General features: G+C 37.1%; 1 protein-coding gene across 3 annotated transcripts in view; it reads right to left on the reverse strand.

Moving 5' to 3' along the window:
• The window catches only part of LOC143897200 (latrophilin Cirl), a 470740-nt gene that overhangs the window by 63843 nt on the left and 392923 nt on the right, over positions 1-13974 (reverse strand). For 2 of the 3 annotated variants that reach the window (XM_077405633.1, XM_077405632.1), the window contains one exon: positions 2380-2427. The exons of the other annotated variant lie outside the window; for it this stretch is intronic. In XM_077405633.1, coding sequence (XP_077261759.1) covers positions 2380-2427 — 48 coding nt within the window. The remainder of the gene's footprint in view (positions 1-2379; positions 2428-13974) is intronic. 3 annotated transcript variants of the gene reach the window in all.

The raw sequence follows: 13974 nt of genomic DNA on the forward strand, positions 1-13974 counted from the left end.
AAAATTCATCAGTATTTAAATGTAGTACTTTACATTTACATCTCGAATAAATGTCGAACTTAAATTTGGAATTTTTGTGTGCTAATAAAAACTTATAACGATCTATTTTTATATCGATCGTTATGTACTGATTTTGTGTGAAAGGCAGTCCACATAAAATACATTTATGTTTCAATCTTATTATACAATTTCATAAGTCTGACCATTTTGTGCACACCGATTCAAAAGAAAGTTCTTCAAGGCCCGATATAGAAATATATCAAAGGCAATATATTAAATCTTCCGCGTATAGAGTTTCCTGCATGATTGGCGTCCTCTGTGCCGTTCTTGCACAACCGAGACACACGGGTCAAAGACCATTCGTGTTAATAAACGTAGCACGTGTTTCCACGGCGCCGACTCATAAAGTCGGCCAGCTCGATGGCGCGCGACGCGAGTTAATTAAAGAACGAGCGCATTATTCCACCTTCCTTCCGTCCCATTCCGTTGTGCCGCATCCTTCGGACGCTTCGACACAGCGGCGTCACGAGAAATTCGATGTGAGACCGAAGACTACTTGGTATATACTTACTTCGTATACCTTGCGATGAAAATGGAAAAAGGAAGTGAAAGGGATAAAAATTCTTTAGAGTCCGGAGTTACGCTTCGATATTCGATAAAATTAGAGAAATTAGAAATATATACGAAAAATAAGTTCTTTTTTTATAACTATGTTGATATCGGCTGAATTTATTTGATTAAATATTAGAAATGAAGAATATAACACATCGTATATGTTGCCAATGCATGATAGAATAAAGTACTTTAAGATGCAAAAAGTCGTTTGATTAATTGTAATTGTGAAAAAAATCGAGACCGCACATTCGCGTTGCAGTAGTTTCCTTTATCCCTCGAAGGTAATTTTCGTTCGTTCGATGGGCTTTTGTCGCAGGTGTTATGTCAGTTTCCGATTCTATTACATTCCGTATCGCGATGACCATTGTAATCGCACGGTCTTTCTATATACGTGTATCAAAGAATTGCACGGGCATGCGAGTCGCATAAAGTGTTTGAGATAACCAACTCAGCTCATTCAATTTGAAAGCAGATTTATATCATTCGTATCGATTATTGAGCTATCATTTTTATTCGAGTGCCTTTAATATGTAAATAGAAAAACGCGGCTATACAACTCTTAAAAATCTTTCAATTTTTAAATTTCCAATTTTTACCGTTTCAGTGAATAGAACTTTTAATTTTTAAGTGTAAACGGTTTAAAGGCTTAAAAATTCTGGTTTGAAAAATTTAGAATTCTGGGAATTTTGATATTCTTGACTTTAAATAGAACGTTTATAAATCTTAAATATCCGGAAATTGCGCACGTGCATATCAAATTAAATATATATAGTTTCTGCGATTTAAAAGTCTCGTTTTTTAAACTTTTGATTAATCATATATATTTGCAATGTTTTAGTTTCATGAAACTATAGAAATTCCATCTGGAATCTTTGGTTTATCTTTTAAAATCCTTCAGGATACGTGATTGAATTCTGCAGAGTATATCAGTACCGTCTTACAGTATATGCAGAGAATAAGGTAAATCCTTTGGGATTTATAAATGACATGAAGATTATTTTGTTATCTGTGTTTCTTGTTTTTATCTTATTTTTATAGTTACATAATTTCTTTATATTTCAAATTTTTTGATTGAATTTTATAATATCTATGTTTTTTATTTACTATTTTTTATTTAGTTTTCATATTAAAAAAATAAATAAAACAATAATTATATATTTAATGAAGATATAAATTCAATTTTTTTTATTTTTTTTAATGTTTGCAGTTATTTACAACTATAATGTGATCTTAATATTTCTTAAGACTTGCCTAAATTATATTTCTTTCTTATTTTAAATATTAAAATGGGAAATAGATATTTGTATTACGCTATAATCTTGCATGATTCATCATTGTGGTGCGATATTGCGTCTATACTATTACAGTCTAATCCCATTTTATAGTAGTTAACATAATAAATATAGGTAAGTAATTTTGATGCCTCGAGGCTCCGTAGCCATAAGGACAATGTTGGCCGGACAAGGAGGAGGGAGGTTGGTCGGGGAAGTCTGGATCGCGTTTCTCACATATCCGTGTTGGACTCACGGGTGTCCGTTGCGAAAGCACGAAAACGAAACGGGAGAAGAGGTGCAGGTGTTCGGAGAGCTGCCCTGTAATTAGGCTAGGAACGCCGAATTCGCGTCTGTTCGCATCAGGACGGTAGCCCGGGCACCTTAAAGGAAACATGTCAAACATGCTCGAGGCGTTGCTCGTGGATGATTCCTAGAAGAATCTAGCAAGCGCGAGAAATAAAAGCGCTACAATCCGTTAAATTGATCTTACCTATTTTGAATTTGTCTCGATATGAGAGTGGCAGCGACGGCTTCTTACCTAAAACAGAAAGATAAACAGATGTTAATTGTGTTCCTTTTTCTCCAATGAAAGTCGCGCATTACTATATGCAACTCTTGCGCTAGCTCGAAAATATAATAAGTAATCAGTTTTATTAATATGTTCATTATATTTTCATACTTATATTTATACCATGTACATTTCTTTATATATCAATTTTCTTTCGTTGTATATCATATTTATTACTTACATTTTGCAAGTAACTATATTATAATTCCAAAATATAGTAAAATATCTTTCTTCTTTTCACTCTCTCTTCTTTAATCTTCTCTTTATTAATTTTTAAAGACCATCAGATATTTGAACATCCCCGGAGCAGTTACTGCGGTTATAAAAGAAAACGTGGGTGGCTAATGATTTAATTAATTGTGATTTAGAGTCCGCTTTATCGCGCGCTTTAATTTCTATGCGGGATACGCATCTCCTGCTCGCGCGCGGCGGAAGGTAAGGGGACGATTTCATCCCCCGAGAGAGCACCCGAGAACAAACGTGCCGTAATCCGACCAGCGAGACACCGTTTCGGCGCTCTCTCGTGTAATCTTAAAGCGGCAACAAACCGCGCGAGCAGATCCGTAAGTTTGAAGAAGATTAAGATCTCAAGACGCGCGCCACGAGGGTGCCGCGTCTGAAAGAGGTGCTTTGCATTATTTCAAGGAGTCTTAAAGCAAGAGGATGATTTGGGCAAAACAGAAAACAAAAATATTGACAATCCGAGCGAAAGATTCAATCACGTAATCTAATCAAAGTCTCTCGATCCGACCCCGTCTTCCGCTTTTTATTTATATTAGAAGTGGATATATGTTAACGAGGTCAAATTTAGTCTCTCTTGAATTATTAAGTCGATCAAGTCACACGTTTAATTTTCTTCCGATAAAAGAAACAATCGTATAGATTGCGATAAATCATAAAGATTAAACTAAAATTAAAAAATTTACTATATATCCCCCCAATAGCTTGTAGCACGAACAATGTTTGATTAAACTAAATAAATACGTTAACGGACTTTCACGAAGAATTCGTTAAAAAAAATTTACGAAAAATTAATTGTAAAATTTTCACATTTTATCTCGTTATTCAAAATTCTCTTCTATATAACTTAATATTAACTCCCCATAAAACTTATTGCCATTTGATTTGCAATTGAAATACATAATTAAAAAAAATAACTTTTTTTTGTATTTTACATGTATATATATCCATCCGAACTTTGAATAGCGAATAAGTCTACGAGACATTGTGACATGGTTCGCGTCAATCGTAAGCGAGCGGCCTTTTTCGCGAAGGGCCTTTACGGCCGTCGTGGGAATGCATCACACATAAGGGCTACATTGCGGCGCCTCCCCTTAAACATTCAGGACTACACCTTTGGTAGCGATTCTATACAGACAGGCGTTAACCGTTGGAATTGGAATCGCCTCCTGTATCAAGAGCTATCCACTTCTATCTGTTCTGCCCGGAGGAATTAGGAGTCGCGGTCGTATCCATGGAATCGAGCGCGTTTCTCTCGAATCGAGAATTTCTCCCGAGCGAATCGACGTTTATCGCGCGCGAGTTCTCAAAGTAGTTTCTAGCCTTGAACGAGCACGCAAATGGGTCAGTCTGGAGCTGCATCTTTCGAAAAAAGATATCGATGCATTTTATGCTAGACATCTTTTTATATTTCTCTCCCTTTAGTATTAATATATATTCAATTGAGTTTTGAGATACCTATATATAGAGAAAATTGTTAGAGACATAAAAAAAGAAAAATACAACAGCTCCAAAACACTATGTGCATTTGGCAACATTATATTGAATTGTTTCCATTGCGAAGTTGGCGGAACAAGAGTTATACTGCCTGAAATTTTCATGTTACTGCATGGTGCGATAAATAATTCACCACTCTCTAATTATTTATAACTTCCAATTGTAAATGCTACGAAACAAATGCACATCTTACAAGTCTCTGAGCGGAAGAGTGGCAAGCGCGAAAATAGAGAAGCTTTTATATAAAATTTGTATGGCGTCATTATTTTACAAAAATAAAATTAAAAATTTTCTAAACTGTGACATCTAAACATTAACCATGTTAAATCGTTCGAGAATTAATATGTAAATTATTGTTGAAATGGAATCTCCTAATCTCAAAGAATTAAAAAAAAAAAATGTGTTAAGATTACGATAACCTATTTCGAGTTGAATTCGCGTCCGTTTACATCGAAAGACCTTTGAATGAGTCTTCGAGAAATCGTTTCCGCGCGCGCGAGTGCTGCTTGGCGATTCTTGGGAGCAGGCTTCGCTAGTTTTGGAGAGAGTTTGCGCTTTCATGGCTCGGCCAGATAGCATCGATCGGAACTCGACTTGAAAGTCAACGTCGCCAGGAATATCACTAAAGATTCGATGAACGTTCAATATGTACGTTTTACTAAATATTCTAAAAGTACTTCAGAAAAACGGGAGCGACTCGTTTCACTATTTTTAGACGAGAATCTCATATATAAAGATGCATTCGGTTTTATGCATCCGCATTTATTAATTTTTACCTTAAAAGGCGCCTCATCGAAATAGAATTTATTTAAGGAAATCAAGGCCACACTCTCTGCAGTAGGGTGGTGTTGCAGAAGCGCCCCTAGAGCCATAGCTATCATTAATATAATTATGCGCCATCGTGGTTTTAAAGATATTTCTTAAAATACTGTATTTTTGAAAAGAATGTAAGAATTTTTTAATTACGACTTACACATCGGCTTTCAAGTAATCTATGAATATAAATTGCAATGTAACCATATACATGTTTATTACGAGTAGTCGTCAATATAACGAGGGTCAAAGTTCTGAAAATAGCTACGGGGCTCTACCGGGGGTTTTTGTATAGTTCGCAATTCGATTAGCAATTTCCTACGTGTAATGCTTATCCGTCGAACAAATCTTGTTTGATTGGAAATCTTTATGGATCCCTAGACGCCGCTAAAGATGTCATCGCAATATTGAATAATGTTTGCAAGTTTGCCTCGTAAAGACGAACACACATTCGAATGGACATTTATATACAGGACAGTTCAGAGTCAATGTCAATTTCTAATCTTTGCATACGTCGCCTTTACGAGGCAGCCTTATGATGACATCTTTTGACCTCATGCCATTATTAATACTTCGATGCATTTCTGACACTCGCGCACGACACTAAATCCAGCATAATGGCGCGAGTGTAACGCCATATAGCATGTGCCGTTGGTCGGAAAGATTAGACCTCGTTGTTTATTTACAAGCTTCCTAATTATCAAATGTTTAGTTATTTTTCCATTTCTTCGTCTTCAGTCTATCTGTAATTTTATGTAAACATTTTGTCTTTTCTCTTAAATATGTTCCCCATTTATATTTACGTTACATTCGCACTCAAAAGTTTGGAGAAGATGGGCGTTAGCTCTGCACCGTCCTATACAAGTTTCCCAGGAAGCGAACGGGCGAGGTAAAGCGGCATCGACCCGCGGAACACGCTATATAGCGTTACACCCGCGCCATTGTGCTGGATTTAGTGTCGTGCGAGTGTCAGAGATGCTGCACTCGAGAGCGCGGAGGGTAGACGACGGAACAAGTGGTGGAAGGGGGAGAGGTAGAGGGATGGTGGTGGTGGTGACAACAATGCGATCTCGAGTCCGATAAGGAATTGTTGGCGGCTTCGGGCGGCTCTCGCGAAATGAGCATAAGATTCTTCGGTTATTTCGTCGGACGCCGATATCTCGCTTCCTGTACCCTCGAATTGAGCGTTCCAAATATCTTCCCGTTTCTCGCCGCCTTCCCGTTTCTCTCGCCTGCATCTTTTCGACTGTACCTCTTGACCCGCGCCGCGGCCCTCGCCGTATTTCTCACATTACTTTTCGGGGAGTCTCCACCTCTTTCACCTTCTCTTCCTTCTTCTCCTCCCCCTTTTTGGCTCCCCCCCTCCTCCCGCACCTTCTCTTCTTTCTCGTCCTGGCTCGTTCATTCCAAACGCTTCTACACTCGCGAAATCGCGTTTAAGTTATTTGGCTTCCTTACTCGGCGAGGATTTATCGTGCGGAACCCTGGCTGCATCGCGTACGTAGAGGGTGCCGGTAGACTTAAGTCGAGGAAGTCGGTCGGTAACCTCGTGGCAGGAGAGTAGTGCTGCTTAATTTCGTTTGATATTATATTTAATAGAGATATACTGGATGTGTGTGTGTGTGTGTGTGTGTGGTTCACTGGAAACGGTGCACTTAATATCTCGTTTAAATATAAACGAAGATATTTAACGCGAAATTTCAACGACCTCGCGCAGCGAATACGATGTCGTAAAAGACGTCTCTCCTCCGCGATTGTCATTGGCATAGTTACGTATCGTCGACATCTTTTGCTTCCTCGTAGAGAAAGCTTTGTTTTCGTAAAAAGAAATTTTTTTTGTTTTTCTTGAATGTGTTCAGAATGTTCTAAAATGTCGAAAAATTGCAATTTAAAAAAATGTCTGTATGTATGTATGTGTGTGTGTATGTGTGTGTGTAGGTGCCAAATTTTCCGAAATTTCTATAACTCCAGAACGAATTATATATGAAATAGAAGTAGAAAAAACTGAAGAATATAATAGAATTAATAAAAATTGCTAATAATCAAGGGGTTTTTAAATAAAAATTTTGAATTTGCAGAAATGTTTGTTTATGCTTTAATTTCCGCAAATTTGGAGATATCGATCTATTTCTAATTTTATTATATTTTTCAGTCTTTTTTACCCCTATTTCATATATAATTCGTTAAGATTTGGTTGATTAGTTCTGGAGTTATAGAAATTTCGGTAAATTTGCTCTAACTTCCGCAAATATTGAGATATCGGGGCTTCTTTATAGTTTTTAAGTGTGCAAGAAGAACCCTTTGCTCACAAAGCTTCCTCTACGAGGAAGCCAAAAAAATAAATACTAATAATTATACATTAAATAAAATAAAAGCTTCCTCATATATACATTAAATTTATACATTAAATAAAATAAGCTGTAATAATGAGGAAGCAATGTGCAAGTTTGTAATTTGCAACCTTTTTTTAAAGTCTCTCACAAATTAAAGATAAAAAGACAAAATCGCACGTCAAATAATTTAAGAAATACATACAGATTAAATATAAGTACGTTAATAACAATATGTAATAATTTTTATAAAAAGTTAAATTACACGTGATTCTCATTTAAATCTTAACGCAATTATACGCACATTATCTGTTTTGATCCACGTGCATAATTTAGAGTATAATAGTTTAATAAATTTTTATATAGAAAGTGTACGCGAAGTATTAATTTACAGTAGAAAAATCGGGATTGCGACAATATAACATGAAAAAAGCACATGATATATGTACGCAGGAGATAAAATCTGACAATGAGATAAAATCCCCTCGAGGAGTCTGATAAGAGGTCAGCAGGTTTGATTGATTCCCTGCTTGGAGTAGATCGCGATCCTACGAGACAGATTAGCCGATGATTACAATTTAATCCGGCAAATTGTAGCTCCGCCGAGTCTCCGCTGTGTCACATGAATATTTGTGACTGCGTGTCTCTCCGGTGCGCATCGCGCGATCAGGATTATAGCCGATGATAACATCATGATGACTCGGATTCGAGAGGTGGAAGAAGCATCATGTCACATCTTTCTAAAAATGTTTCCATCCGCTACACGATGTACCGATGTGATTACAATTCAGATGCTGTATTTTTTTTTCGTAAAACTATGTGTTCTTATTCTTTTTAAATATATGTATTTCTTAGAATTACAGAGTTGGAATTACTTAAAGTGTAGAAATAATTTAAATTTAGTTTTACATTAGGAAAAATAATGTTATTTAAAATTTTTATTTGTAATCATTACATGATTAAAATCTTTAACATTTTACGTCTTGAGAGATAAGGTTTACTTACTGATAATGTTTTAATTGATTGATATGGTTTAATAATTGCGATTTTGCGTAGCATCAAAAAGGAAAACACAAAAAGTAAGATCTCGATTTATCATGATAGATCGATCACGTTGCATCTCTGCACTGATGATTCCGCCGCGTCATGCCGAAGGCATCGCGACGTCTTCAGTAGAAACGAATTCGTTTTATTCGATCCATTTGAGCCATTGCATGGCCATCGGCGACAAATATTGAACTCGCGAAAAGCGCGACGATGCCTTTCCATCATAATTGCGCGCCAAACGATTGACACTTTCGATTACAGTCACTGTGATTATTTTGGCAAAATTTACTCCATTGTGAAACGAATTAGAATTGTCATATGCAACACAAAAAGCAAATACTAAAATATAATCGATGGATACGTATACAGAATATTGTAAAATAATTTCAAACAGATATTACTTCAGAGATAAATTCTTTTTGGCGATAATATTTTTTGAAAGTATCGAGAGATGTTTATATATATATATATATATATATATATATATATATATATATAATTCTTGAATTGTATAAATAATTTAAAAACTTGAATAATTGAAAACTTGTGGTTGGTAACATTAAGTATTAGCCGAATCAATATATAGTGAGATATTTAATTTGAAAATATTTTGCTTCTTCTAGTTTTAATTTAAAACTTAGCTGATAAAATGTTGATATTTTCTGTAAAGAAAAAGTGATTCTGACTTCATCAAAGAAGTCATTTGCGCTTAAAAAAAGTTAAATAATCTCAAAATATTTTATATTATTTATGCCCTAAGTTATTTTTCTTCAAGAAGTGATTGCCAATCTCTCTTTTACTATACGCTTTTACTTTATTGGATTTTACATTATGAACGACAGTTCACATTAATATTCACAATCAGTCTCATATATCTCAGTCTACGTTATAGAAAACGGATTAATAATTCTAGCATAGGATCTAATACACAATATAAAAACTAATGGAGGTGGGAAAATGCGACGATGATGACGAGGATGATGACAAGATTACGAACTACGACGATTGCAAGATAGACTTATACTCATTAAGAGAAGTGCGTATTGATTATCTTTCCACTTTCATATATATCTATAATAGTCTATCCCGAGAACGCTTTTACGCGACCAAGCTGTTAAATTTTTTCCTTCCGTAGATTTTTCCCACCTCCCCATCTCCTCGCTCCGGTTTTTCCGCACCGCCGCTTGAAAAGGATTAAGAAAGTGCCGCTGCGTGCTTCTAATATTCGGCGCTCTCGTAAAAGAAGACGGGCGGCATACGTTATCCTTTGATGGGATAATCCCTCGGTCCTATTTATTCTTTCTCTCGTCTTTCTGGAGAGATCGTTTGGGGAAGTTGCTCCCGGTACCCATGGATGGGGTTGATCGATGGGCCCCCTGGCGATGTATGATAATGATACGATGAGAATCGACATAGACGTTGCTCTACGAAAATGATGAAGATTAGGATGTCCTCGCTTAGGTTTACGAGAGATGAAAAGATACATTTGCGAGACGCAAATAGATGTGACAAAAGAGATAAAGATGAACAAATAAATATTAAGAGAAATATAATATCAATACAAGATAGGATTTTTAACCCTGTTCACTCCAACCATGCCCGTTCGTGTCCCACGAGTTTCTAACAATCATTTTTTTGTGAAAAACAAATTATCGTGGAATAATCCCCCCCACGCCGAAAAAATGACTTTTTAAATAAAACGAGTCGTAATATGTGTTTGTCAACATATAAATGTTGTAAAAAAATATTTAAATAAATGATTTCCAAATGTTATTTACATTGATTTTTAGTCGAAGGTACAAAGATATTATTAATAATTTTTGGGGAATTTTTCAAAGCTATTAACATTAAAGAGGCGGAAAAAACGTTAGAGTGAATAGGGTTAAAGGTAAAAATCGATTTTGGAAATAAAAACGTATAAAGGTATAAATCGGCGACAAAATGTTGAAGATAAAATTATAAAGAGTGTGAATGAGCAAATTCGAACAGAAAAATAAAGATGAGTAAGATACGATACACAGCATTACGAGAGAAACATGAAGCTATTATAAGGTTAGGTTCAAATGCTAATAGAAATAAAAAAATAAAAAAAAAACGCGAAAAAAGTGATTACCGGTAAGATAAAAATTGCAGAATAAAAAGAGAAAGTGGAAGAGAATCCACCGAGTTTAGAAGAAATATATATGAAAAATACAAGAAGGTGTGGAAAAAGAAAAACCGCAGAGAAAAAAAGACGAATTTAAATGAGAAGAAAAGAAAATGGGGAGAGAAGCGGAAATCCCAACGCAATCAAAAAGTCTGACAATAGCGCACGCGGAAAAAGTTTTCGCTTTACAGGAGAGCGCCGCGGAGAAATCCGGTAGGCGGGGGAGAGAAAAAGAGTGTAGGGAGGCAGAAGTAGAAGAGGAAGAAGGCGTACGAGGAAGGAAGACTCGGGAGGAGAAGATCGAGGTAGGAGTGGAAAAGAAGGCCTGAAACTGCTAGCCGATATTTCATCCGGGGAACAAGCCAGATAACAGCGGGCACGCCCTTCCTTTACGTACAACCCTCTCCCTCCCTCCCTTCCTCGCAACCCCCTCCTGCCCGACGCTTTGCGCTCTCCTCGTCCTGTTCTCTTCAGCGCATTGCGCGAGAGAGCCACACCGGCGAGAGAGCTCTGCCCGCAACAGACTCGCGCGCTCGTTTTAAAATATTATCCTGCCGCCACCCCTTTACACTTGCCGTTACATCCATTCCCGGTGAGAACGCGCACCCCGAAGAGAGCGGGCGGCCAACTCCCGACGAAATACCACTACTGGCTCGAACCCTCGGGATTACCCGTGCGTACCCCCGACGCGACGTCACACGCTCGATGTCGGACAAATTTTATCCTCGTACAGGTTTGTGTTTACGCACGTGAACTAAATGGACCAGGCAAATTTGAGCAAAGCGCAGTTTTAAAAAGCCAGATAAATGTATTTTAAATACATTATCAACGGAAAATTTAATTTTCAGAGAACCTGATCTCTTCATATTTTAATATTTGTAAAGCATCTCGAAACATGAAAGAATCTCGTTAAGCATTAATTCAAATTTAAGAACAAAAAATACAGAAAATATTTTTTCCAATTAAAAATGAATAATTTAAGAATGTATCAATAATTACCAATTGTTATATAAGGACAAAAAAAAATAATTACTTTTTATTACTATAATGCATATTAATATTAAGCCTCTGTGCTCTGCCTTGTACAATGAATCATCGATCTAAAATGCATTGACATGAATTTGGAGAAGTGGATAAAATCGTTTGTTGCTGTTCTCTTAAATATGAGAATATGTTGTAGAATATATGTTGTTTTTTTTTTTAATACTTTTACTACGTTATCAGCAAACGTTACGATTTTCACCAGTACGAGCAGCAATAACCAACAAGGGTGGAAAAAGAGTCGCGCGAAAGGAATTGTCGCCCTTAACGCTCCCTCCTGGCTGAAGGGTAGCGGAGAGCTTGCGACACGGCCGTGACGTGTTTAATGCGTTCCGGGTGATTTAGAGCGGCGGCAGGAGCTGCAGATGTTGGGGGGTTTATGCCAGCTTTTAATTTGAAGATTCATAATTTATATGGGGCGTAACAGCCGCATTATTCTTAAGTCCCGCTTAAAAACGTGAATCTTTTTTTCTGATTAAATATGTCAAATTTGATAAAAGTTTTACCACCAATTATACTTGATTTTGAAAGATATAGTCAACTGTAAATGCTGGAGTTGATCAAATACTGAAATTTGATAGTAATTAAGCAAAATATCGTTTAATGAAGATAAAGTTATCATTACATATTATATAATTAACAACCTTAAAGAAAGAAATTAATGCAATATAGAAGTTATTAACATTAATTAATTATTAGATTTACTTAAGTTATCTTTACTTTACTATCATTTGATTGCTTTGAAGTATTGAGAAAAAGAGAAAAAAGCGGAAAGAGATAGGAAACTAATCTGGAATATTCTTAGCCAAAATTATGCAGTGATGACTGGACGGAAGTGAATAGACGAATAGTCAGCTTCTCTCGACTTCGTACAGCGTCACTGCGCGTTTCGACATGATTTCCACTCTTTTCCGTACCGTCGTTTGGATATTCACCCTCGAGCGGATGTAATTTCGAGCGCGGTTTTTATCGGAAGTACTGCCAGGAAGCCGAGAGCGGAAGATCGGTGAAGTAAAAGGCCTCCGGAACAGAGGAAGCGAATGGTAGTCGGAGGAATCGAAGGAAATCGTCGGATCTTTTACCTATGAGTTCGCAAATAAAACGGTTCTACACCGAGATCAGGAAGCCATGCACCCACTCGCGCGCTCACGCTCGGAAAATGCGAACCTATCTCTCTCGACAATCGGTTTTTGCGGTGTAAAAATATTTTACTTCAATCTGGATAATTCCGGTATATTTATGCGAATCCGGAGCCGCGGTCGCTGCGCCAGATTACAGGTCGCCGCCGCGATTTTCATGCTTTCGCACGCACAGCGGGCCGAGGCGCATCACGCATATGCGTGCACGCGTGTACCGTGACGGACAGATCGGCAGCGGGCCAGAAGAAGGCGGAGAGAAAACCATAGATATGGACGACACGCACGCACGGAAAAGTCGAGTGAGCCTTGCTGCAAAGCCACTGCATTTGTCACACACACATTTCGCGAGTTTCTCGCCAAATCTCGTTAGCCGTATTCGGCGTTATGTGTCGGTATCCATTTTTTTAATACCTCAAAAAAGATTTTGTTAGATTTAAATATCAGTGTTATAAATGAATACAATAACGTATACTTTGCGCGATATAATTAGGCACTACAATATTATCGATAGTTTGAGAATAAAAGAAAAATTAGAAAATTTGTAAGTATTTTTTTTTATACATAAAAAATATTTATTATATAAGTACATTGAAGTGATATAAATACTTACAAACTTTTTAATATTTCTTTTATTCTTAGTCTCTCAAATCTTACGCTATACTACAGTAGTTTATATTTAATTGCAACTGTTGAGAATTATATGTATACAGTCTTAATTGGCAGTTTTTTTTAATCAGTAAACAGTTGAGCACCGCTGGCGCGTGTGCGCACGTACGTCCGTGCTACTATATAAAGGAGTCAAAGTCCGGCTTTCGAATCTAAGTTATCCGATTAAGCGTGCAATCTACTTCGGTGCACCATACCGAACCCTCCAGAACTTCCAGTTCCAGGGCGTTCTCTCTTTTCGTACCGCCCAGGTCTCTCCACCGCGCGGCTCAAGCTCCCGTCCCCCGCAATTCCCCTTAAGCTGCTGAAAATCTCCTCGTATCTTCTACCCGAGGACAGTCAGATTGCCGGACCCTTTCACGCGTGTTCGCGTAAGTAAGACGAGCATGACAAAAGCGACCGCCGCGATGCTCGCAGAGGCGTCGAAATACTATAGACGTCGATTCCGATCCCGGATTTCGCCTCGAATCCGATCGGCGCGACTCTGATACACCTGGTTTCTCTTCAAGTATCTTACTTTCCTCGAACTTGTGGATACGTTTTTTAGTTTTTTTTCTAATTTTTCTGTGAATTTTTTATTAAGAAAATAAAATTGCAA

This window comes from Temnothorax americanus, unplaced genomic scaffold (assembly GCF_048541705.1).
Source record: "Temnothorax americanus isolate GAGA-0224 unplaced genomic scaffold, ASM4854170v1 Scaffold2, whole genome shotgun sequence".
Classification (NCBI taxonomy): domain Eukaryota; kingdom Metazoa; phylum Arthropoda; class Insecta; order Hymenoptera; family Formicidae; genus Temnothorax; species Temnothorax americanus.